This window comes from Hermetia illucens, chromosome 2 (genome assembly GCF_905115235.1).
Source record: "Hermetia illucens chromosome 2, iHerIll2.2.curated.20191125, whole genome shotgun sequence".
In the NCBI taxonomy this organism is placed as follows: Eukaryota; Metazoa; Arthropoda; class Insecta; order Diptera; family Stratiomyidae; genus Hermetia; species Hermetia illucens.
The window spans coordinates 90,737,346-90,762,325 of NC_051850.1; the positions used below are offsets into that span (position 1 = coordinate 90,737,346).

The following is a 24,980-nucleotide window of genomic DNA, read 5'->3' on the forward strand; positions in this document are numbered from 1 at the left end:
AAACCCATCCAACCGAAAAATCTGAAAAACAAAATCTAGACCTCAAAATACATCCCATTCTAATACCTGTTCAAATAAAGTTAATAAAAGCACATTGCCATATTTTAGAAGTTTGCCCGAAACCTTAACCTAGAAGTACGAAATTGGTACCATTATAAGTAATGATTTAGTACAGGAAAGGAAGAAAAGTTTGAGAAAAATCCAACTATTATGGAAAGCCAGAATTTCCCATTTTACATAAATTTATTGCACTATAAGGCGAGTATCTTCTTTTTCTTCAGTCTTTGTCCCGTTCACAAGCGGGGTCAGCTCGTCGTGATCGGCTTCGCCATTTGGCTCTATCGAATGCCTGATCTGGGTGCAATCTCGAGGCTTTCAAATCCCCATCTAGCGTATCAAGCCACCGTTGTTTAGGTCTGCCTTTTGGTCGTTTACCATCGACTTCGATGTTCAGACCAATTTTGGCAAGTGAATCCTCATTGGCACGAATTGCGTGATCATACCATCGAAGATGCCTCTCTCGCCAACGTAGCATCTTCGTCTCCATTACCGCAAGACGCCGTTCATTGTCTTTTTTCACTCAGAACAATAGAGAGCGACTGGACGCACGACATTGCGGTAAATTTTAGATTTGAGACGATCGTTGATACGTCGATCACAAAGAACACCAGTTGTGGAACTCCACTTCATCCAGGTTGCGTTAATGCGTGAAGCAATTTCATAACGCAGTTCTCCATTGGCTGATAGAGATGACCCGAGGTATTTAAATCGCTCAGTTCTGGACAGATCACTGCCACTGACGGTGATTGTGCCTGTTTCATGGTGATCGGTTTCAAAAATTCAGTTTTTTTTAGATTTAATCTGAGACCGTGTTGCATGAGGGGATTATTCCATTTTTGGACAAGTTGCTCGAGATCATTTTTGCTATCAGATGCTAGGAAAACATCATCGCATAAAGCAGTGTGTAGGGCGCAGGACGTTGGTTATCCCGTGTGACGGTGTCCATAACAAGAACAAAGAGGAGTGGTAAGAGGGCGCTTCCTTAATGAACACCAATGGAGACACGAAGGGGTTTTGATACACCCGCCATACTTCGAACTTTAATTTTTGGATCGTGGTAGAGCAATTAAACGCAACGCACGAGTTCTTCTGGCACTAAGTGTTGTCGTAAAGCATACCAGATGAGTTCCTGTGGCACACGGTCAAACGCTTTCTCTAGATCTAGAAATGCAATGTAAAGAGGGCGGTGTTTCTCCATGAGTAACCGCACAGCGTGTATTGCGTCAGTAGTTCCGCAGTTTTTGACAAATCCGGCTTTGTTCACGGTTATTTCAACGATTTCGCGAATACGGTTGTCAAGAATGCGTTCAACAATCTTGATGGTATGGGAAAGTAATCGGATCGAACGGTAATTGAACATTCTGCTGGACTACCTTTCTTTTTCCATATTGGAACAGTACCACTTTCTTACCAGTCAGATGGTGTTCTTCCTTCCTGAATAACTCGATTAAAGAATTTACTAAGCCACAGTGTTGGGTCACAGCTCTTCGCTTCCCAGAGCTCGGATGTAATTTCGTCAGGTCCTGTGGCTTTTCCCGATTTCATTCGTTTTATTGCCTCCTCAACTTCAGTTGCACTGACAGGTAAAACTGCTCCAAATATCGACAATGATTGTGAAGTGGAGGATGAGCAAATTCTTCAGTTGAAATCTGTTCGAAGTATTCTCGACATCTATCCGTTGCGGCTCGACGGTTGGTAAGCAAAGTACCGTTCTTGTCATTAATGCAACAAAAGTGTTCCATATCCTGTGTGCGTTCATTACGGCTTTTAGCAAGTCGATACAGATCTCTCACGCCATCCCGAGTGTCCAGTTTATCGTAAAGATTTTTCAAATGGTTCGCTCGGGTGTTAGCGATCGCTTTCTTTGCTTCACGGTTGGCATTCTTATAAATTTGCCAATTAGCAGGCGTTTTATCGTCGAGAAATTTGTGGAAGAGGCGTTTCTTTTCACGGACGTTCATTTCAGCATCATGATTCCAAAGCCAAGTATCACGGTTAATGTATCGCTTACCCGGCTTTGTGACCCCGAGGGTTGCAGAGGCCGTTTTATGGATGGTGTCTTCCATTGGGTTCTATGATTCTTCCACATTCGTAATGGTCGGCAATCGTATGAGTAAGATCGTTTCTTATTTGTCCTCACCAAATCGCCACCATTTAATGCGTCGCAGGCCAGTGCGTTTCTCACGATGTTTCATCGGTGGCTTAATTCGCAGGACGGCAATCAGCGTCTCATAGAGAACGACTTTGCAATCAGTGACAGTGGTAAAATGTCCGCGTCTTATGAGAATATGGATCGATATGCGTTTTACTGTTCTCACTATAAAACGTAGGAAGATGAGACAACCATTTGATAAATCATGTATTCACAAGTACAAGGTCATGGGTGTCCGCAAAATCGATTATACGCTCGCCAGCCTCATTGCGCACTCCGAACTCCTTTCCCCCATGGCACCTGTTACCGTCTGCCTTTTCACCCACATGACCATTAAGGTCGCCGGCAATGATTATATAATCGTCAGCAGGCACGTGACAAGTCTTTTCATCGAGAAGTTGCCAGGAGGCATCTTTCTCGGCATCAGGTCGTCCTGTCTGTGGTGCATACGTGGTGAAGAAGTGAATAGTGCAATCAGCTGATATAATGGTGAGCTTCATCAGGCGATCATCAAATCGTTCGACTTCTTTAATGGCATCACGGAAACCCTTTGAAAAGGCAATGCCAACACCATATTGAGTGTGTGGGTTACCAAAATAGAGAAGTTTGTAGCCATTTTTACCGCGTTCACATTCAATGTCGCAGCTTTTGGCACCAGACCATCGGGTTTCTTGCAGAGCGCAGATGTCAATGCACCTTTTCCGAAGGGCTCTTGCGAGTTCCTCCGTCTTTCCAGTTAGGGTACCAACATTTAGCGTGCAGACACTAACTTGCTTACGTCCTGACGCCATCCATGCGTCAAGAACCCTTGCCCATATCTCGACAGCACCGGGGCCCGTCCTGCCGCGTCGACTGAGTTGGACGCCCTAGCATTTCTCCGAGGCTTGTGACTCAATCCGGCGAGTATGATGTCATCATATATATATAAAACCTTTATACCTGAAGCGTTCAGCTTCCGACTTGTTTCTCTTACTGATCAGAACTGCTGCTGTCTTATTCTCAGGAAATGACAGCAAGATTCGTAACATAGAACATTGTGGCACACTGCAAGTTGTCGGGAATATTTTCGTCTGTTCCGTAGTATCATTTTCTTTTTCTTGCCGCGAGAAATTGGAAAATTACGCCCCTGAAGTTTTCCCAGGGCTTGATGATTTTTTTCTTTTTGAAGAGCTGAACGCTTTCCACACATTTAGGGTTATTATTACGCAGCACTCACTTTCTTCTATTAAAACCTGGGCCAAACCATTTACGTTGACATTTGTTCTCGCTTTACCAAAAATTGCTTGTTTTTTATAGATTGTTAATGATATTGACAATATCAGCCGATATAAGAAGGGGTCACCGAATGGTTTATGTGACTTGGGAATGAGTATCAGTTTTGTAGCATCCATTGCTCGAGGACTTTTTCTTCTTTAAGGTATATCGTGGAAACATAAAAACTCAGTGGAACCTCTCATACCTGAAACATCGTGCTTCCGGTTTCCGACTTGTTTTGGTTGGGATTTGCCCCTAAATGGAACGTTACAAATTAAATGTCGTCAGTTCGCTCCAGACATTCGCGGGAAGTTTGGACTCCTCCTTCTTCACGATGCGTTTCTGAGGCGACCCATTTGTCGGCCATCCTGGAGTCTCCTCATCAACAAATCTGCTATTTCTGACCGATGTGACGACGAAGTCCTTCATTTGAAATTGTGTCAGGTCCGGCATGGAAAAGTGTTGAGTCTCACGCTATTAATGCGTTGATCGACATCAATTTCGGTGCAGCCCTAGCCAAAACAACTTTTCCTAGATGTATAAATTGATCAACGTCTTCACTGCTCACCCATCATCAATGTAAATAAGAAGACTACAATGATCAAACTGAAAACCTTGCTATTGTTGATGATGATGCGCACGACGCAGTGTGAGTTCAAACATATGTGATCACTGTAATCGGAAGTGTTTAGGACGCTAATGATAACAAGACGAAATAATATGGGCAGAATACACTCTTTCAAAATTGTCCGTGTTGATGTGGTCCCTACAGGAGGGTCCAGCTGTCGCTATTTTTCTTGATGGCTGGTAGCATGTAAATATTCTTCCGATTATTACACATGAGATGGTTACGCTTCTTCGTTGTTTTAACAACCAGTCCCTTTTTCCATTTACTGGAAAAAATCGTGGATTCCCATGATTTGAAGTTAAGCGAAAGTAGCAGCTTTACATGGGAAGAGCTGCAATGATCAAATTTGTGATGGCAAAGTTATTTCACGAGCATTCCGCATCGGCATTCACGTCATTAAAAGCTTCGCGGATGTTATATAGTTGAAAACCATGCGCCTTCCATCTCTCCAGCTGCTCATCATCGTGAATGAGGAGGCGGCTGTTAACGTGCATAGTTGACCAACCTATCGAAGGATTTGCCACAACCTGGAAGTTCCTTTGTGATGCGGTACAGTATTTTGATATCATTATCATCAACAGTTTCTACTTTCTTGATCACCGCAATAAAAAAAAATTTTTTTCGTCGTGACACACACTCCACTGAGCTAGAGCTGGAACGCATTCAAAGAACATCTTCAAATTCATCTGAAGGTAAGGCCAAATATTTCAAAACTGAAGTATTATTTGGCTGAGTCTAGGCAGTTACTACATGACTCATCAAAAGGATTGAAAAACCAAAAAAGGGTGCATAAACATGTTGTTCAATGAAATCTTCGAAACGTTGAAGAATATTGAAGATTGCGCATCTTAGTGGGACTACAGATATCGCATGCTAGCAAAGAACGGAAGCATTTTTCTGAAGTCAGAAAAAGTCTACAATAATTTCAAGAGCCACGGTTAAACTATAGGTGGGTCATGCAGTTCTGTATAAATGCAAGAAGATTATCGAGGAAATCAATTCAACCAGATTAAAATGATTTCGTTTTAAGATTTTGCGATGTAGAAGCAGAGTATTTTGACCTATGAAAATGGAATGTGTTCTGCCCTTCAAAATGTTAATGTTCTTCATGCAAACTGTCAAAGTTTCATAATAATTAGAAATTGATAGCGAAGATGCAGGAAGACTATACACAGGAGATGAAACTCCCAAAATAAAAGCGGCACAAAGAATGAGCTTTCCAGTTTAAGGCCGAATAAAGGCCGTAAATACACTCTACGTGCTTCTTGTTCGTATGGTATATCTTGTAATTATGCTCTCCCAAGGTGGCCGACGAATGAATCGTCTCAAGATCAGTTACCGCAGAACAGTTGAGGAAGAGTGTAGGGTTCTCAGAAAGTCCTTGAATAAGTTGAAGCGGCGGGCCGTGTGCGATGGCAGGTATTGTGGTTGATGCACTGTACCCCGCCAAGAGGTGATTTGCAACAGTAAACACAAAAGCAACCATTTTTCATGACCATGCATATTATTTGGAAAAACAATGCGCTGACCAGAATTTCCACCTCCTGTAAGTCTTCCGAAAACTTGAACTGCATTTGTCTAGCTTCCGCTTCTGCATAGACATTAACTATAATTATGAATAACTCGACAGATTCTTCGGTAGGGAGTACGTTGGTTTCCGTTTTCGATCCTCATTTGCCGACCATATTATTATTCCTCGGATCATTGTGGAAAAATATGCGACGTTTAAATCACCGTCAATCAATCTTCATCCTTTCTGGAAAACTTTCGACTGCGGTAACATGGAACGCAAGGCGAAAAGCAATAGGACCTGACGACATCCCAGCTAGATAGTTAAGCTCTGGGTTGTGAAAAGGTGAGGGCCAGCACTGTAGTTCAGTGAGTTCTTCATTTGACTTATTTAGGAAGGTAGAACACCATCTGACTGGCGAGAAAGCACAACCGTTCCATTATGGAAAAAGAAAGGTAGTCCAGGAGAATGTTCAAATTGCGGTATGAATCGGTTACAGTCGCATACCATGAATATTTTGGAAAGTATTCTTCACATCCGCATTCGCGAAATCGTTCAAATAACCGCGAATCAACCCGGGTTGACTGACACAATACTCGCCACGTGGGTCTCCATGCTCTCTTAATATGTTATGGGGATGCAATTTGCGCTAATGAAAATGTACTTGCCAAGATTGGTCTGAACATCAACAGCTCGATGGAAAACGGCCTTAAGGTTGGCCGAAACAATGGTGGCTCGATATGCTGGAAGGTAATTTAAAAGCCCCGCTACTGCATCCAGGTCAAGCCCAGCAGAACAAAATGGCGCAACCGATCACGACGAGACGACCGGACTTGTGAAAGGAGCAAAGGCTAAAGAAAAAAAGAAAGAATGGTGTTTTTCCAAGGAAACACGCAGCGTATCTGTCCGCTTTAGTGATGAGTTTTCAAAATGTACTTGCGTGACGTCCCAACCCCCTTCCTTCCCTTGCCTGCTCAGCCCACGACTGTGAAAGCAAATAACAGGAGGAGGGTTTGAGGCAACGTACTTTGTACTATCCTCAGTAAAACAAAAATAAAATGCTGAGATCAGGGAAAGAGATAAATAGAGTATAATTGGAGTTTTTCCACTATGCTAAATCCTACATGATCTCCCTTGGTGACAGGTCCCGCAACAGGCCGACCAAGAAAATGCATACAATGTGATTGCAAAGATGATGATCGGATTGAGTCATTCGATAGAGCCAGATAGTGAAAGCGATCACGACGAGCCGACCCCGCTTGTGAACGGAACAAAGGCTGAAGAAAAAGAAGCTGCGGCGTCGATCATAATATGAATCCAGCACAGTAATCTCGCGAGCCAAACGAAAACACAAAATTGTACCAACGGTTGTATTGATATTATTGGTTGTTGACTAAGAACTTTGGCCTATAGTGTGGGAGAATTTCGGCAAACTCCTTAAAGTGGACCCTAATAGATACGTCAATATTGCACAAGAGTATTACTGTGCCAACCTACACGGTGCAATATCGTTGCTCAATAAAGTAGTTCGAGGGATATAGTTGTGCATTTACATTTGGAATCATAAGAAGACAGCGGAACAGACAGACAGAACTCTACCAGGATTGTACAACAGACGGAGCAAACTAGATTGTACAATAAAAATCAAACCGATTTTGATTGACTCAATATATTACGCGATCTTTTAATGAGATCAACAGACGCTCAATATTATTGTACAATGCCAATTATTGTCCAATATATTGTGACTGATGAGTTCATGATAGTTTATTGGACGTCCACCTTAGATTAGTTCCGTTAATTGATGACTCCAGACGGTATTCATTAAAACTTTATAGAAGATCTGCTGCCTAGCGAGAAGTGTAGTTCATTTATTTTGCACCACCACTCATCACTGATTGACAGCGTAATGAACTATGCTCTATTACTTAAATTTACCTAGCAAGGGACTTTAACACACTTCAGTATTATTTCTTATGGATACTCAGAGGATCTAAGCAAAAAACCAGAGAAAAGCGAATTATAAGGTAGCTGAGTTCAAGGAAAAGTCCCCAGATTGAATAACACTGATGTAACCAAGATCCTAAGGAATTTAGCAATCGAGGTTAAATCTCCTTGTTGGGTGTAAGTACTTGTTAGGGTGAAGAATGGTATTTTGAGATGATTTGAAGTCAATGAATCTCAATCCAAACATCACCCATTTTAAATTACAAATACGATATTTGCCTATGGGGAGAACTTTAGCGCTCTGTGGGTACACAGGGAGCAAAAACGGGAAGAGCAAGTTATCTTATCAACGATTTCTCTCCATTATATTTCCAAAAATTGAAACCTATCAAACTTTGAAAAGTTTTGAGTCTTTTCAGGAAACTGAAGCTCGGGGAAATTTATATTTATGATTTGAAATTTCTAAAAGGCACGTGTCCGTCAACGGTAGGGAAAGATTGACTGGAAGCAAAACTTTTTAGCGTAGCAATTATCCGATTCAAACTTATGTAGCTTCTTAGGGTTAGAGACCTTCATCCTAAAATTAATCTGGTTCCTATCTCTGATATTTCCATAACGAATTTAGATAACTTTTACTATATTTAATACCTTTGTAGGTGTTCTTAGGTCTATATTTGATATTTATCCTTTGTGTCCAGGGGAACCTTAATTTGAGGAACTAATACTCAGAACCACTGTTTTCGGCACGCATACGATACACCAGAGAGAAGTTCTCTGCCGTTCTCTAATCCGAAAGAACAACAAAACCTGCTAATCGTCATTTCAGGGTATTTTTACTCGAACGACATACTCAGCGAAAATTTTAAATTTATTGACTCAAGTTCAAAAGTTCACTGTAGTCCTCATTGACATCTGCCCACGGTTCAGCGTCTTTGTCGTGCTTTAACACCTCCCACGGATTCCTCCTTTCAACCCTTAGAAGCTGATGCTGAATGTATAACCTGAAACTTTAAAATCAACAGGTGATGCTGTTGGGTGACTCTGGAGTCGGGAAAACTTGCCTCCTAGTTAGATTCCGCGATGGCACCTTTCTGTCTGGAAATTTCATATCAACAGTGGGGATTGATTTTAGGGTGAGAGATTAAAACGTTTTCTATAAGGATTTTATGAATAAATTGATGTAAATGTTTGTGTACGTGCGTAAATGAATGTCTTTACTGTATTTCCATTGAAAATTATCTCATCTTGTGCAATAAATTTTGATGTGGTGGAAAAATGTGATGTTGTTTGGTGATGATTTCCAAGGAATATTTCATTTGGTTTTAAATTTTTTTGGCTGTTTGTACAGAATATGTGTTTGTTAAGTTGTGAATTGTATGTGTCAATGTTAAAATTAAATTTACGTTTTACGAGTTACTGAAATTTACATCGAAAAGTGCCAAAATGTTACACAATAGTTTCCTTAGCTTGTCGATTTTAGTCAATCTGCTCTGTAAGTTTCTTGTTATGGTTAGTTGGTATTGGCGAACAAGAATTGATCACAAAGAAACGAAAACTTGGAGCTTTCAATTTATCTGATCTTTGTTAACGAGCAAAAGTATCCCGAAGCTGTAGTTTGCTTTAACAATCCATTTCACCGATTTCAAGTGCATTTTGAAAGAAAATTCTGAATGGAGTTGAAAAGTTTTAAATTTTTAAATTGAATTTGTTTCAATAGGGTAATGACAAGCCAAATTAAAATTAAATTTGCTGTTGCAAACTTTTCGTTAAAATAACCGCACGTAAACATCACCGGATTTACTTTTTCTTTTTGTTCGTTCCACCCGACAACCGTTGAAATCGTCTGTTTAAGGATTCTAAAGTTACGTTGTTGTTCTATAAAGAAAAAATTGAAAATCCGAGTCAAGAGGATTATGTCTTGCCAGAGAAACCCAATTTGAAGCTAACAACGTCAGCTGGAAGTTAGCGAAAGCTTAGTAAAGGCGAAGTAAGTTTCCAAAGAAGGACAATTGCCAACAACTAGATTCTATTCAATCAAGTAATAAGGGACGTTTAATGTCTGCACCAGTTAAATATATTTAATAGGGTTTGTGGAAACCGGTGGAAAGTGTAAATGTTGCTGCTGTTTCCTATCACTCGATAATGGGAGACCCTGGCTCTCTAAAACCAATTCCTCCCCTTCCCGCCGAATTACTCTGAAAAATTACATCACGGGGCTTTATTATTCCTTCGTTACGGTTCGTTGTGGTTCCCTCCGTTTCTTACTTTCTTCTGGACCCTTCGTAGCTTAGTCATTCCTGAATAGTTCGCCTTCAATACGGAGTCCATAGTTTTCTTCGGCAGCCTTATATCTTGTTCGGGGCACAATAAACCTTTTATCCCTTTTTAGAAGACTTGGGCCGGCGACTGTAAAAACGTTTGCTTCATTGTAGAATCCGATTAAAAATATGCTCGTTGCTCCCAACATCGCAACTTAACTAAATCGGAAACTGGTTCCACAGCAACTAAAGCGAAAATCAACCATCAACTGTGAGAGTTAGCGAAAAAGCAGTAGCCACCTGTGCTGAAGAACTAGATATTTCCAGCGTACCATGCATAGAACCCCTCATAAGAACAATGGCAATACAGAAGGACCGCAACCGGAACCACTACTGGTCGGTCACATTCAACGCCGGACGAAACTGACAAATCCTCTCACCGTTGCCCTTGTGCCTTGTGTACCTGAATAGGAACCCTTTGCTTGGTCAGAACAAAAACTTTGGTTTTCTCCCGAGCTAGATAGAATCCATGATCAGCCATTCATCTGCTGACTCCCAACATCACTGTTCCCAGAACAAGCTGAACTTGTTCGACCGTGCGTGCGTCAATCAGTGCCGCTACGTCGTCTACGTATATCAGCAGATGCGATTCATCAGACACCTCGAGTCGTAGCTAACTATTGTGTAGAACGTTCCAGAGATTCTGACCAAGAATAGTTCCCTGAGCCGTCCCCGATGTGATTTTCGTGCTGTCCTTCCCGATTCTTTTAGAGCAGGGCGCATTTCTTTAAATAGTTCCTCAATATCCATAAAAGATTGCTTGGAATATGGCAACGATTTTTCAGCGCCTTAAGTAAGTGGCACCACGCCACAAAATTGAAAGCATTTGTTACGTCTAGAATTACAAGACGCCCAACTCGTCAACAGTGACGACTGTGTACTTCAATTTCACCGCTTGTACTACTCCCTCAATCGCGTCAATTGTGTCTTAATGAGCTTCATAAGCAGTTTCCCCGCGGTGCCCATCATACTGAGAGGGGGATGCGCTGACGGTGCCTTGGAGTCGCCTTTGCCCTTACTTATCAGCACAATTATCGTAACCTTCCAGCGGGAGGAAAAAAAACCAAAAATCAAACATGAGTTTGTGGTCCAATTCACTGTTATCACTATATCTACTACTATGCCGGCAACTTCCAACCTCCTTGGTGGTTGAAACAGAAGAGACCGGCTTACTTCCATGCGGTATTTTCTGTCCCAACCAACGGCGCTTTCTCATCGCTAATCCTCCACTCCCGTGGCGAGTTCTAAAACGAGTGGAGAGTTCCGCGCTATCTACTTTTCCACATTCGCAACATTCGAAATAAATTTCGAATGCTTCGGATCCTGCCGCGCCACATCACTCCGCCCCCAGATGAAACCTAGGGGGTTTCGGCGACTGATACCGGAACTTCGTTCACCATCAATCCACAAAGCGGACACGAGGCTGCTTCGGGGCGCACACGGGTTTCAGTCTGGACAAAGAGACCGCCTTTTTGTGTCCACCGATCTCGAGCTGGAAGAAATGTTCTCCCTGCTCGGGAACGCGGTACGGGCCCTCATATGGAGGCTGCAGCGGCTTCCGGACGGCATCCTGACCAGAACGTGCGTGTACGTGTCCAGTTCCTTGGGCGAACAGGCAGGTGTGGACGAGTGTCGAGTGGGTGGTGTCGATGATTGTGAGGCAATACTTGTAACCGTGCGAGTCTCGCAAAGGCCCTACTATGTCGAGGTATATCGTGTGGAAGCGCTTGGTAGTGCGGGGGAATGAGCCCACTTCTTTCCTTACATGCCTGGAGACTTTACACTTCTGGCATGCGGTGCACTCTCTGGCCCAGGAATTGATATCCTTGTTCATGGAGGGCCAGTAGTATTTTCCGGTGACTAACCGATTTGTTGTCCTGATGCCGGGATGCGCCAAGTCGTGAACTGCGTGGAACACTTCCTTGCGAAATATGGTCGGAATGTATGGCCGAGGTCCCTTTTCCGAGTCTTCGCAGCAGAGCGAGAGGTTTGAGCCGAAGATGGGCAACTCCCGAAATTTGTATTTGGGGTTAGATTTGAGGCTCTGAAGTGCTGCGTCATCCTCCTGCGCCTTGGCAATAACCGAGAAATCGAGCGAGGCGGGGATGTTAACCTCGGAGACACGAGACAAAGCGTCAGCAACTATGTTGTCCTCGCCGGACACGTGCTGGACGTCTGACGTAAACTGGCTTATAAAGGTCAGGTGTCGAAGCTGACGAGGGGACGCTTTGTCGGGCTTTTGTTTCAAAGCATAAGTGAGAGGCTTATGGTCCGTGAACACTGTGAACGGCCTGCCTTCTAGGGAGAAACGGAAGTATTTGATGCTCAAGTACGCGGCGAGCAGTTTGCGATCTTACGTACTATAGTTCCGTTGAGCGGGATTCAACTGTTTCGAGAAGAAGCTCAACGGCTGCCAAACCTGATCCACCTTTTGGTGAAGGGCAGCACCTACTGCGATGTCAGAGGCATCAACAAAAACAGCTAGGGGTGCATCTTGCAGAGGAAATGCCAAGAGTGTAGCATCAGCCAGTTGCTGTCGGGATTTATTGAACGCGCGGATGGCCTCTTCAGACCACACAATCTCTCGTGTGTCTTTTGTTTTGGGGCCAGACAAGTACGCGTTCAAAACGGACTGGTGATGGGCGGCCTTGGGCAGGAAACGACGGTAGAAGTTTAACATGCCCAAGAACCTCCTCAACTCCCTCACTGTCTTCGGACGCGGGAAGTTTGTAATTGCTTGCACCTTGTCTGGGTCGGGCTGTATTCCTTCAGGGGAAATGGAGTGGCCGAGGAATCTCACCTGTTTTTGAAAGAATTTGCATTTCTCAACGTTTAGGACTAAACCGGCCTCAAGGAGACGTTGAAAAATGCACTCGAGATGGGCTAAGTGCTCAGACTCAGTGGAAGAAGCGACCAAAACATCATCCAAATACACGAAACAGAAATCGAGGTTTCGGAGGACTGAGTGAATGAACCTTTGAAAGGTTTGCGCCGCATTGCACAATCCGAAAGTCATTCGGGTGAACTCGAAGAGTCCAAAGGGTGTGCATATTGCCGTCTTTGGAATGTCTTCAGGAGCTACTGGGATTTGGTGATAAGCCTTGGCTAAGTCCAAGGTCGAAAAGATGCGGCAATTCGCGAGATGATGCGCAAAGTCGTGGATGAATGGAATTGGATATCGGTCAGGAACAGTCTGTGCATTTAGCCTTCTGTAATCCCCACAGGGGCGCAATTCGCCATTTGCGGAAGACCAGCAGCTGTTTGAGGGCCTGCAGATACCCTGTTGAACAAGTTGTTCAAATCCCTTCCGCGCAATAGCCAGTTTCTGGGGTGGTAGAGGACGCACCTTCGAGAAGATCGGGAAACCAATAGTGTTAATGTGGTGCTGCACATTATGCTTCACTGGTCTTGAGAGACTACACTCGGTAGTAATCTGGCTGAACTTTTGGAGGAGTGTCCGAACACGAGATTCGGTGATGTCTTCCAAAAGAACGGAAAGGTTATTGTCAGCGTGAGATACCATTTGGTCCGACGAATTAAGGTTGGTCGTGGGGTCTATAAGGGACTTATTTTGCAAGCCCACCAGCAACCCATAGTGACACAAGAAGTCCGCGCCTAATATGGGGAAGCTGACATCCGTCAGGATGAAACGCCACGAAAACGTCCTACGCAAGCCAAGACTGACGTCCACTTGCCTGTATCCGTAAGTGTTTATGCGAGGGGAATTTGCTGCCGCCAGTTTGAGCGGCTGTGGATAAAGTCGATGATGCCGGGGTACGGGAAGAACCGAAACCTCCGCACCAGTGTCGACGAAGTAGTTGCGCCTGCTGACGGGGCCGAAAATAGTTAGGCGACGTGGCGCTGCGCTCTGGGTGGCCGTCGCCAAAACCCCCGCGGACCTAGTTTTTAAGGTTTTGTGTGAAACAAAACCTTATTAGAATCGATTCGATGTCTGTCTGTCCGTCTGTCTGTCTGTCTGTCTGTTACAGCCGATTTATTAGGAAACGGCTGAACCGATTGTCACGAAAATTGGTAGGAGTATATGATCTGCCGTTCCCTTTACATGCAGCAACTGACGCCATTTTGTGTTAAGTTTAAAGGGGAGCTCCCCATACATCTAAATGGAGGGTGCAAAATGTTTTTTCATAAAATGTGGCCATGTGGGCTATCAAATCAAAGGTCTCAATTAGTACTTTTCGAAACTGGTTTAATATTTGACATTGGGTGAAACATAGGGGAGTGAGGGCTCAAAATATGACCCCCAAAAAATTTAACAGGTCTCGTTCTCAGAACCTATCTAACCGAAAAATCTGAAAAAAATCTCAGTAGTGCATCTCTACGAAATCTAGGCCTCAAAATATATCCAGTTCCGATATCTGCACTAATAAAGTTAGTAATAGTATATTTCCACATTTTAGGAATTTACCCGGCACCCCCCTTATGTTCATCCCAGAAGTACAAAATTTGGCATGCGTATAATGAAGAATATAATGCACAATTTGGTCAAGCTTGAAGAAAATCCAACTATTATTAACAAAGTTATAGGGGGTAAAACTTTACAATTTTTTGTGAATTTCGTGCACTCTACAACCTGATGACGTCATCATCACATATCAATTCGTCAATACCACACGAAGTAAGTTCGTATGAATTGGGTGGAAAAGAATTATTTTGTTTTAGTTCTTTAATCATTTGTATATGAATATCAATTATTCCAACGAGACATGTGTATATGTAGGTATATAGTATATGCGTGCTAATGAACTTTGCGGGTAGAGCCTAATTCAGATAGATATAAGAAGTAAATCGGAAATATGGGTACGATCAATTTATATACGTGCGTGTGTGTACAGTATTCGAAAATAGGCAGTTTGTTTGTTTAGGGTGAGTGTAACATATACGGCTGTAATACGTACGTATGTCTCGTTGTTTTGTAGCTGTATACGGGTAGAAAAATGTGCGTTGAAATTTCTTAGATAAGATGGACACAAAACCTTTATACCCGAAGCGCGAGCTTCCGGTATTCCGACTTGTTTGTTAGTTGAAGTTACGATGGTACCTGTGTCCGCAGGCTGTCTTGACGACCTGGGGAAACTAGGAATATCTCTGAAGACTTTTTGTAGATTCTGTGAGGAGAGTGACGAAACTACATGTTTTGGGACAATGTCTGGCACTTGTGCAAACTAGGTTCAAGCACTTGCAAGAATACTTAACACTAGATGCTAAGTGGAAACACTTGGAAGTAATGAACATAATTAAGTTACTGTTAGTTACGGGCTTGAACGACATACTATAGTTTATTCGTATACTATAACCAGTAATTGTATTATTATTACTTTAATACAACTGTTCGTCAAAAATTATCATCTACAATCTACCTAGTGGATATGGATTTGGGGAAAACCCCAATGTTCTCCAAGAAAGTAAACGCGAAATAGGTAATGTATAGAAACATACAATTTTCTGGTTTTCACCATGCTCTTGCTGACCGATTAAGTTCCAAAAGATGATCAGTGGATAGTGTTTTTCCTGCGCATTAAAATCTTTTTCGTTGAAAAGCTAAATCCGCATTAACATTGGGGATGATATTATCGTAATCCAACATTGTGTTTAAGTTATTCCACTTCGACTACTGTTATAGAAGAAGTTACATAACATATTTGGCACCAAGGTATTTGGCAGAAAACGATTTTGAGGACTTCATAGAAAAACCTTAAAAATGCTTTTGAAATTATTGTTTTAAGATAATAAGATTAAGAGAATAAGAAGCCTTACCATTTGTGGAAACGAAATTTTTCAATTTCCTTATTTTCTTGTGGAATGTAAATATAAGCAAATGAGCTGCTTGAAAAATTGCTTTAAAGTCAATAATAGTAATTATTTTAAAGGCATGCAGTCATATTGCTTTATTTACCCAGGAAGTTCCTGTTTACTAGCCTCCCCAGATTTGCGGTTCACTCCTCTGGTTACCAACCACCGCTATAGATTATTCAATATTAGCTTGCATCACTGAAGGATTCTTTTGTTGAAGTTTCCGGTCAATAAGCTCCCAACCCGAATTAAACCTCTACTTGTACAAGGTTGAGACCATAATCGGATATTTTGTACAACCCCAAGCCCCAAAGCTTAAGAATAAACTTCGTCTGCTTGCATTTCAATTACAATAATATTTTATTTACAAAAAACTTGGAATTTGTTTGAAAAAGCCCTGTTTGAACTCCCCTGGAAATTACTGAAATCAGCTCAGGAATTATAAATGAAAGATTTATCTGGGAGTGGGGTTAAAGGGGCAGCGACCTGAACAAACTCAAAGTCTAGCCACCTTCTGCAAACTGCCTTTTCATTTCAGTCACGCACTTCACTCATCCATCCGTTGAAGATTCAATCATTGTCCGCACTACATCTCGGGAACGAACGTAGAAACGCTCAGAAAGGATTCTCCTTTTGAAGGAGCCGTGAACTACCCTTTACACCCACAGCGTGACCCTCGTCCTTGACGTGTATTAAGCATCTGAGTAAATACATTTTCAAACAGTGTGCCAAAAAGCGTAGTATCCCTACGCACACCTCACAACTCCCCGGGCTAGTCGGATATTTTATTGTTTACGAACGGATGAAAAATGAGGGAGTAAACCCACTTTTCCCGAATAATATTTCTTTCCAGCTTTCAGCAGATGCCAAAGAAGTTAAAAGTGAACCGAAATCAGCATTCGTCCGTTGGGAGTATTTTCGGAGTCATAAATTTATATTATTGTTGGTACATGTTAGTGGTCCTGGGCAAGACAGGATATACACAATCGACGTACGATTATGTTTGTGCGTGGGAACACCTTCGGCGCTTAGGGCAATTGATGCTTTTAGGATGCAGACACTTTATTTAATTACGTAAATTGTAAAGATGATGTCAATACGATGAGAGCATCAGACCCTTTCGTAGTGTGGTGATTAAGTGGATGGCTTAGAGTCAATTTTGTTGTTCCAAGTCACTTCCTCATTTAGGGTATTTACCTGTACCTGCAGGTGTTACCTTAAGTACGTGCTCACAACGCATAGTTTATTCGTGATTTGAACTTGATTTTAGAAACAGGTGAACAAGACAGTACTACAGTTATTCCACTGACATCTGCACGCTTTACCCTCATAGAGGTGGGTTGATCTCATAATTTAAAAGATAAAGTTTGAGATTTATTTTAGCTCACTTTCTTTTTATTTGCTACACCTAATGTTATCCTCTAACTCCGCAAGGAATTTCCACGTGAAATTAACATTATTTTGCATAGCTTTCCATTTCTCGACGTATTTAGCCAATTCCGCGAAAAGTAAGAAAACATGTTACGTCTGGAGATGCGGAACCATCTATAAGCACCCAAATTCCTCTATAATTCCATCCTATCCATTGATTCATCATGCCGAGGAGTGAACATTGAATTCTTCTTCAGCAACAGTCAGCCCGTATCTACGTCTAGTCGTGTAGTTTCCTGATTGGGATGAACATTTCATCCGTAATTGTAACAATTGGACTCTGGTCAAACTCAAGGTTGTAATTGACGTATATCTCAATTTTGAGTCTTGCATTAGGGGAGACAGAAGCAAGCGAAACCTAGAACCACTGCAGCCTACATCATGAACTGATATAAAATCAATAAGTGGTGAAAATAGAGAGTAGGCGATTGCGTCAACATCATGTCAGCCTATTGAATAATGGATATGGGAATGGGGTTTATCCTTCACCTAATTAGAAATTGTCGGCAGCGTCATGAAACGTTATTATCCAAATTAGGTGTGCTTTCTTCCTGCGAAAAGCTAGCTGGCCCCAATAGGACGGGGTAGTCATTAGTAAAATCTTGTCTTTAGTTTGTGTGCGTCTTTTTCACTACCAATTACTCTTTCTTAGTAAATCTTCAAAAAATCTCTGCATTATGTCCATGTAGTCGTGAAGAAAAAGTGATGCAAGTTCTGAGTGATAAGAGCTACTCCTAACATACAGAACCATGATCCTAAATGACATTATGCTATGCCCTAGTTAGAAGATATCGCCGGATACCGATGAGGAAGGGTCATTTTATCTGATCGTTTCGAGATTATGTTGATTTCGTGTTGCACCAGAAAGAAAGCACGTATGTTCTCTCCTATGGAACAACCCGCAATGCCCATCTTTTGTTTGATTTTTTACATGACATTGACTACATATACTATATAAAACAATATTATGTTATTGCGCGTGATTACATAAATACATCAATCGCATCTAATGATGATGGGCTGCGCGAACTGAACAGAAAGCGGTGCCGCTATTTTGTTGTTGGGCAATCTTTTAGGGCAACATGGACCAGCTTTTGAAGAAAACTTGGTTACTACTTCTATCATAACTCCGACGGTAATCGTATCATTTATAAAAATAACCGTAATTTCCTCCACACGTTGCCTACCCAGAGAGGAGTTGTTGTTGTTCTTTTTCTTTTTATTCAACCTTTGTGCCGTTCACAAACGAAGTCGGCTTGTCATGATCGGGTGCGCCATTTTGTCTTTTCCATTACCACGTGCATTATCAGCCAGCATATCAGGCCACTATTATTTCGGCCGGCTTCGACATCGATGTTCAATATTAGCAAATGAATTCTCTTTAGCGCGAATTACATGGCAATTTCAGATATCCTCATTTCGGATGTGATCAAGACGTGTTACGCCACTCGCCCAATGCAATATCTTCATCTCTATTCTTTCGAGGCGCCGTTCATTGTCAAAGCCATAGAGGGCTAGAGGGGGCTACATTGGGGTAAATTTTAGGTTTGATACGTTCGTTGATACATCGATCACAAGGAACTCCAGTTGTGGAACCCAACTTCATCTAAATTGGGCTAATGCGTGAAGCAATTTTATGGCGCAGTTCCCCATTGGCTGATAGCATTGGCACGACACATTAACACCGCTCACTTCTGAGGGCTCCACTGCTGCTGACAGTGATAGTATCTATTCTGTTTTATTCAGATTCATCTAAAAACGTGTTCAAGTTGCTCGACACCAGCTTTGCTATTAAAAGTCAGGAAAACATCATCTACATAAGGTGTATAGTGTGTAGAACAGTGCCCATAGAAAGAACAAAGAGGAATGATGGGAGGATGCTTCGTTTATGAACACCGACAGAGACACAAAGCAGTTTTGATATATCAGCCAGACTTCGAATTTTAGTTTTCGGATCGTAGTAGAGCAATTTAACCCTGCGTATGAGTTCTTCTGATATCAGGCGTTGCCGTAGAGTATACCAGGAGTTCGTAAGTCAGAATCAAACGCCTTGTTTAAATGCTTAAATACAATGAAAAAAGGGTGATGCTTGACACAATGTTTTCCCATGAGTAACTGCGCAATGTGTATTACGTCAGTAGTTTCGCAATTCTTGACATCAGGTCGACGTGAAAAAGTGAATAGTATCAACTGGTCGCCAAATCTTTCGATTTCTTTGGCATGAGAGAAACCAATTGCAACAATGTTTTTAACCATACCTTTGCCAAAGTTCCGTTAGATAAATATTATCTCCATATTGGGTTTTTTTATGTGATCCTGTTCTGACGGAAAAATTGTTGTGCTTAAAAGCTTTAGTCGCCCGAGCATCAGCTTTTTTGGCGGCGAATATAATCGACTTGCACCAGTGAACTTCCCCAGGGCGAGGAGTAACGTCCAAAAATGGGCCCCTCCATCCCGGATTAACGCATCGATTTCAATGTTCTCCTTCACTTGACAATAAGTCTCGTTCGCTGATGCGCTGCACAGCGACAACTCAATTTCCTCGACTACTTGAGCATCACCAAACGAATTTATCCCCGGTGTACATCAGGTGGCCGAGAAATCCTAACAATTTATGATGATGTTCAACACAATGATCAACTTTCTAGCATCCAAACATGGATGTTAGAATCATTAAACTGTACGTTAATTCTGTAGCCATCCGGGCTCATAGGTACAAGTTCGAAGTGTTCCTCGGTGAACACAATCCCTAAATAGTGCTCCTGTTTGAAATCTGGCTGGATTACCGTCAAAGGTTCCTATTTATCAATTTTAACCTTTTTCGTATGGACAGAAATCATCTTATACTAGACATACTTCCTGGGTTGACGTCTTTTAAAACAAGAATGGTCGTTAGTTACATTGCGACATTAATACATTCCCATTCCTGAAAAGTGTACCCGGCATCAGTGACCACGACACCATTATCCACCCCGGTATCCAACCTCCCGGCAGAGTCCTGCGCCCACCGCTTTTAGCCGCAATTGAGTTCAGGAATGATAAGTAGCGAGTCGTTAACCAATCTCTTGAGTGCAAACTACCCCAAATCCAACTTCTTCAAAATAACTGGGTTTCAAATGATATCATTGACAGCGTAGTTTGTTAGTACACTGAAGCTATGCTGCAAGTAAGCGACGAACTTGTGCCAGTTTGCACCTTCAACTAGCGAAACCTTATCTACCTCGTGGATGACATGCGTCAAGATATATATTACAAGAAAACCCTAAGACGGAGATTATTTAGAAATAGATACTCTCCGCAGTATTCCTCTCTGAAGAACGAGATCCACGAGTTCGATACTTCTATCGATGTTAGGATCCTCATCCTGTATATCATCCACTTCCATAATCGCCTGCCCAATATTGAACTCAGTCCAAATTCATGCAGGGAGCTTCGAAAAGTCTTCCCGTAAGTTGAGAAAACTTTCAGTCGCAATAACATTTTCCCTCAAAACGTTTCCCCCACCCAAAAGGCAAACGTCCTTGCGAATCACTTCCTCGAAGCCCACCATTCCACACAAGTGACCAAAACTTCGAAAATGGACGTCAATCAATCAATCGATTCCTTTAAATCCACACTATCATATTCCCAAATAGCCAACCAATCTGATCTGTGCCAACATCCGTTTCTCGCAAACAGACTCACAGGCTCTGTTTCATCAATCAACTTCGTCAATCCCAGAAAAAAAAGTTGGCCGGGCTTGACAATGTCATAACCATTAATAATAATAATAATCGTTGGCGCAACAATCCATGTTGGATCAGGGCCTTGAAGTGTGTTAGAGCACTTCATTCAAGACCGTAACGGTACATTAGGAGGCAATGTGGTCAGCATTGCGCTCGCCCGAGATTATTACCCTGATTTGACTCAGGTACTCATTCACAGCTGAGTCGACTGGTATCCGACGTCAAATCACGATACAAATTCCACTGCCACCACTGAGATTGGAACCACGACCTTCCGTACGACAGCCTTGCGCTCTAACCACTCAGCTATCCTATCATAACCATTATCTTCAAAAAATTCGCTGTACCATCAGTTCCTTTCTGCCCTCATTAATTAATCATCAATAAACATCGACTTTCTCAATAGCTGAAAATATGCCAAAATGATTCCTAGCCCATTTTAAAAAGTAAATCTTCTCCTTCCTGATAGTTACAGGCCTATCTCCATCCTGTTAACCTACGCCAAAATGCATCCTTATGCTTTTTCCCAAATGTCTAACTTTGGTGCCATGATTGCTAGATATGCGGTGAAATTCCTAGGAAGGTGTCAGTTACACCTGAACCGTCTGGTTGCCGACAGTCTAGAGATTGAGATAGTCGAGGAAAATTTCATCATATCCAGGAATTGATTAATTCCCGCAAGTCCTTATTGTGTAGAACAACAATAACCGTCTGTTCGACAGGGAAGGTGGTGTTGTCCTCTATACCGTTTGCAACTCCTATTCCCAATATATTCCACCACCCAAACCACGGTGTATCTAATAGGCAGTACCTACACTAAATGATCCGGATTTGCTAATGTATTGGAAGAGCTTATCCGTACACATCATAGCCCCTCAACATCTTGCCGTATCTACATGTGGTTTAGTGCCTAGGGGGTGAATGCATAAGCTTTCCCAAAACATTCGCAAGTCCGGTCCATTGAGTGTGGGTACTACTCATTAGATGTACTGTGACCCAAACAAAAGGGCTTAGACCAGTTCCCAGTCCACTTCTCTTCCTATTCCCAAACCCTATCCCATCCCTCTCATTCCTCGTTCTTCCATATATGACAACTAAAGTGATAAAAGTTTTTTTTGCAAGCTCTCCTCCATGTGCAGCCGATTAACTATTATACAACTAAATTTTATCGGTTTGAATTTCATAGTTATAACCTTGGATTATGTTAGCGGCTAAGTAAAGTAGTAAAGTATTTTTTACATTTGTGTGTCCATTATTTGTTAATAAAAGTATTGTTCGAAAAAAGAATGCTTTTTGTTTACCAGTCAACTTCCTAAACACAATCGAATTCGGAAATAGATATCATGTTGACTGATTTTTATGGCGAAGTAGTAGTAGTAGAAGTAATATTTACCCCGAAAACTTTTCTCTCTCTCTCTCTTCTATCTTTTTCTTGGCTTTATAGTTGAAGATTCATTTACGGATCTTCGTTTTACTCACTTAACCAATAATCAAACTGGATATACTTACGTCCTCTTCTTTCCCGCGGTCGTGTTAGTGTTCCTATAAGAGGGTAAACTTCGCCAAAGTCTCTTTCGCTATTTTGATCACTTTCCGGCACACGTTCCTAGTCACCGCGGAAGGTGACCCTAATGCGGTGCGCAACAAAGTATTGCCAACCACAGATGTGTCGATTCATGCTTCTTGCGCATATTTCAGCTGATCGAAGAGTCTGCTGCGTCCAGTGTGGTAACTCCCAGTTTGCCCCGTTCCGCTGAAAATTCTAATTTTTTTGGGCATTGCTACACCTGTTGGTGCGACAACGTTCATGTGCTCATTACTAAGAACCTTTGCGTTTTTCTGTAGTGCCTTCTTCTGCTGCCAGCTAGTAGCCTTCCAGGTTCACCGTATGCGGTCCACATGGCTATATTTTCACAAATCGGCATTAGACCAGTTATATCGAGGTCACCAACTTCCTTTTCTTCCGCCCCTCCTGGTAAATGCTGTGGAGGGCGTTCCAACAGGCGGGATTTTATCAGCAGTTCTCCTCCGTAGTGGCTTAAGTTCCCTTCTTCGAGCCTACTTCTTCCGTTCTTGGGTCGATTTAGGTAGTAATCGCACGGACGGGGGGTTTTGGCTGACACTAAATAAACAATGTCCATTGAAACAGAGGACATACGATCTATTGATTTCTCTATGGGAGAATATAAACTTTGATACTTCAAAATCTGCGACTTCTCAGCAATTGGGAAGTCAATATCGTGAACCTCAGTCGACGCGGCAGATTGGGCCCCGGGTCCCGTCGACAAATGGGCAAACGTTCTTGACGCATGGACAGCGTCAGGACTTAAGCAAGTTAGTCCAACGAACAAAACAAATACGTGTCTGCACGCCAAATGTTGATACCCTAACTGGAAAGATCGGGGAACACGCAAGAGCCCTTCGGAAAAGGCGCATTGATATCTGCGCTCTGCTAGAAACCCGATGGTCTGGTGCCAGAAGCTGCGACATTGAACGCGAGCGCGGTAAAAATGGCTATAAACTTCTCTATTTTGGTAACCCACACACTCAATATGGTGTTGGTATCGCCATCTCAGAGGGTTTCCGTGATGTCATTAAAGAAGTCGAACGATTTGATGATCGGGTGATGAAGCTCACCATTATAGCAGCTGATCACATTATTCACTTCTTCACCGAATACGCACCACAGACAGGGCGACCTGATGCCGAGAAAGACGCCTTCTGGCAACTTCTCGATGAAAAGACTTGTCACGTGTTTGCTGACAACTATATTATTATTGCCGGCGACCTTAATGGTTATGTGGGTGAAAAGGCAGACGATAACAAGTGAAATGGGGGAAAGGGGTTCGGAACGCGCAATGAGGGTGGCGAGCTTATAATCGATTTTGCTGACACCCATGATCTTGTATATATGAATACGTGGTTCATCAAACGATTGTCCCATTTTCCTACATTTTATGGTGGGAACAGTAAAACACAAATCGACTATATTCTCATAAGACGCGGACATTTTACCACTGTCACTGATCGCAAAATCGTTCCCTATGAGACCATCGCACCTCAACATCGGCCGTTGATTGTCGTCCTGCGAATTAAGCCACCGATGGCGATGATGGCGATTTGGTGAGAAGAAAGAAGAAACGATCTCATTCATACGATTGCCAACCATTACGAATGTGGAAGAATCATGGAACCAAATGAAAGACACGATCCACAAAGCGGCCTCTGCAACCCTCGGGGTCACCAAGCCAGGTAAGCGGTACATCACCCAAGATACCTGGCTTTGGAATGATGATAGTGAAATGAAGGTACGTGAAAAGAAACGCCTCTACCACAAATTTCTCCACGATTAAACGCTTGCTAATTGGCAAATTTATAAAAATGCCAACTGGGCAGCAAAGAAAGCAGTCGCTGTTACCCGAGCGAACCATTACAAAAATCTTTACGATAAACTGGACACTCGGGATGGTGAGAGAGATCTGTATCGACTTGCTAAAAGCCGTAATGAACACAGGATATCGAACACTTCTGTTGCGATAATGACAAGAACGGTACTTTACTTACCAACCGTCGAGCCGCAACGGATAGATGTCGAGAATACTTCGAACAGATTTCAACTGAAGAATTTGCTCATCCTCCACTTCCACAATCATTGTCGATATTTGGAGCAGTTTTACCTGTCAGCGCAACTGAAGTCTAGGAGGCAATAAAACGAATGAAATCGGGAAAGCCACAGGACCTGACGACATTACATGCGAGCTCTGGGAAGCGAAGAGCTGTGACCCAACACTGTGGCTTAGTGAATTCTTTAATCGAGTTATTCAGGAAGGAAGAACACCATCTGACTGGTAAGAAAGTGCTACTGTTCCAATATGGAAAAAGAAAGGTAGTCCAGCAAAATGTTCAATTACCGTTCGATCCGATTACTTTTCCATACCATCAAGATTGTTGAACGCATTCTTGACAACCGTATTCGCGAAACCGTTGAAATAATCGTGAACAAAGCCGAATTTATCAAAAACTGCGGAACTACTGACGCAATACACGGAACTACTGACGCGTCTTGCGGTAATGGAGACGAAGATGCTACTTTGGACTAGTGGTGTGACACGTTTTAATCACATCCGAAATGAAGATATCCGCG

General features: G+C 42.4%; 1 protein-coding gene across 3 annotated transcripts in view; it reads left to right on the forward strand.

The window, feature by feature from the left end:
- The window catches only part of LOC119649072 (ras-related protein Rab-37-like), a 201,512-nt gene that overhangs the window by 91,681 nt on the left and 84,851 nt on the right, over nt 1-24,980 (forward strand). For 2 of the 3 annotated variants that reach the window (XM_038051065.1, XM_038051066.1), the window contains exon 3: nt 8,574-8,684. The exons of the other annotated variant lie outside the window; for it this stretch is intronic. In XM_038051065.1, the coding sequence (XP_037906993.1) occupies nt 8,574-8,684 (111 nt within the window). The remainder of the gene's footprint in view (nt 1-8,573; nt 8,685-24,980) is intronic. 3 annotated transcript variants of the gene reach the window in all.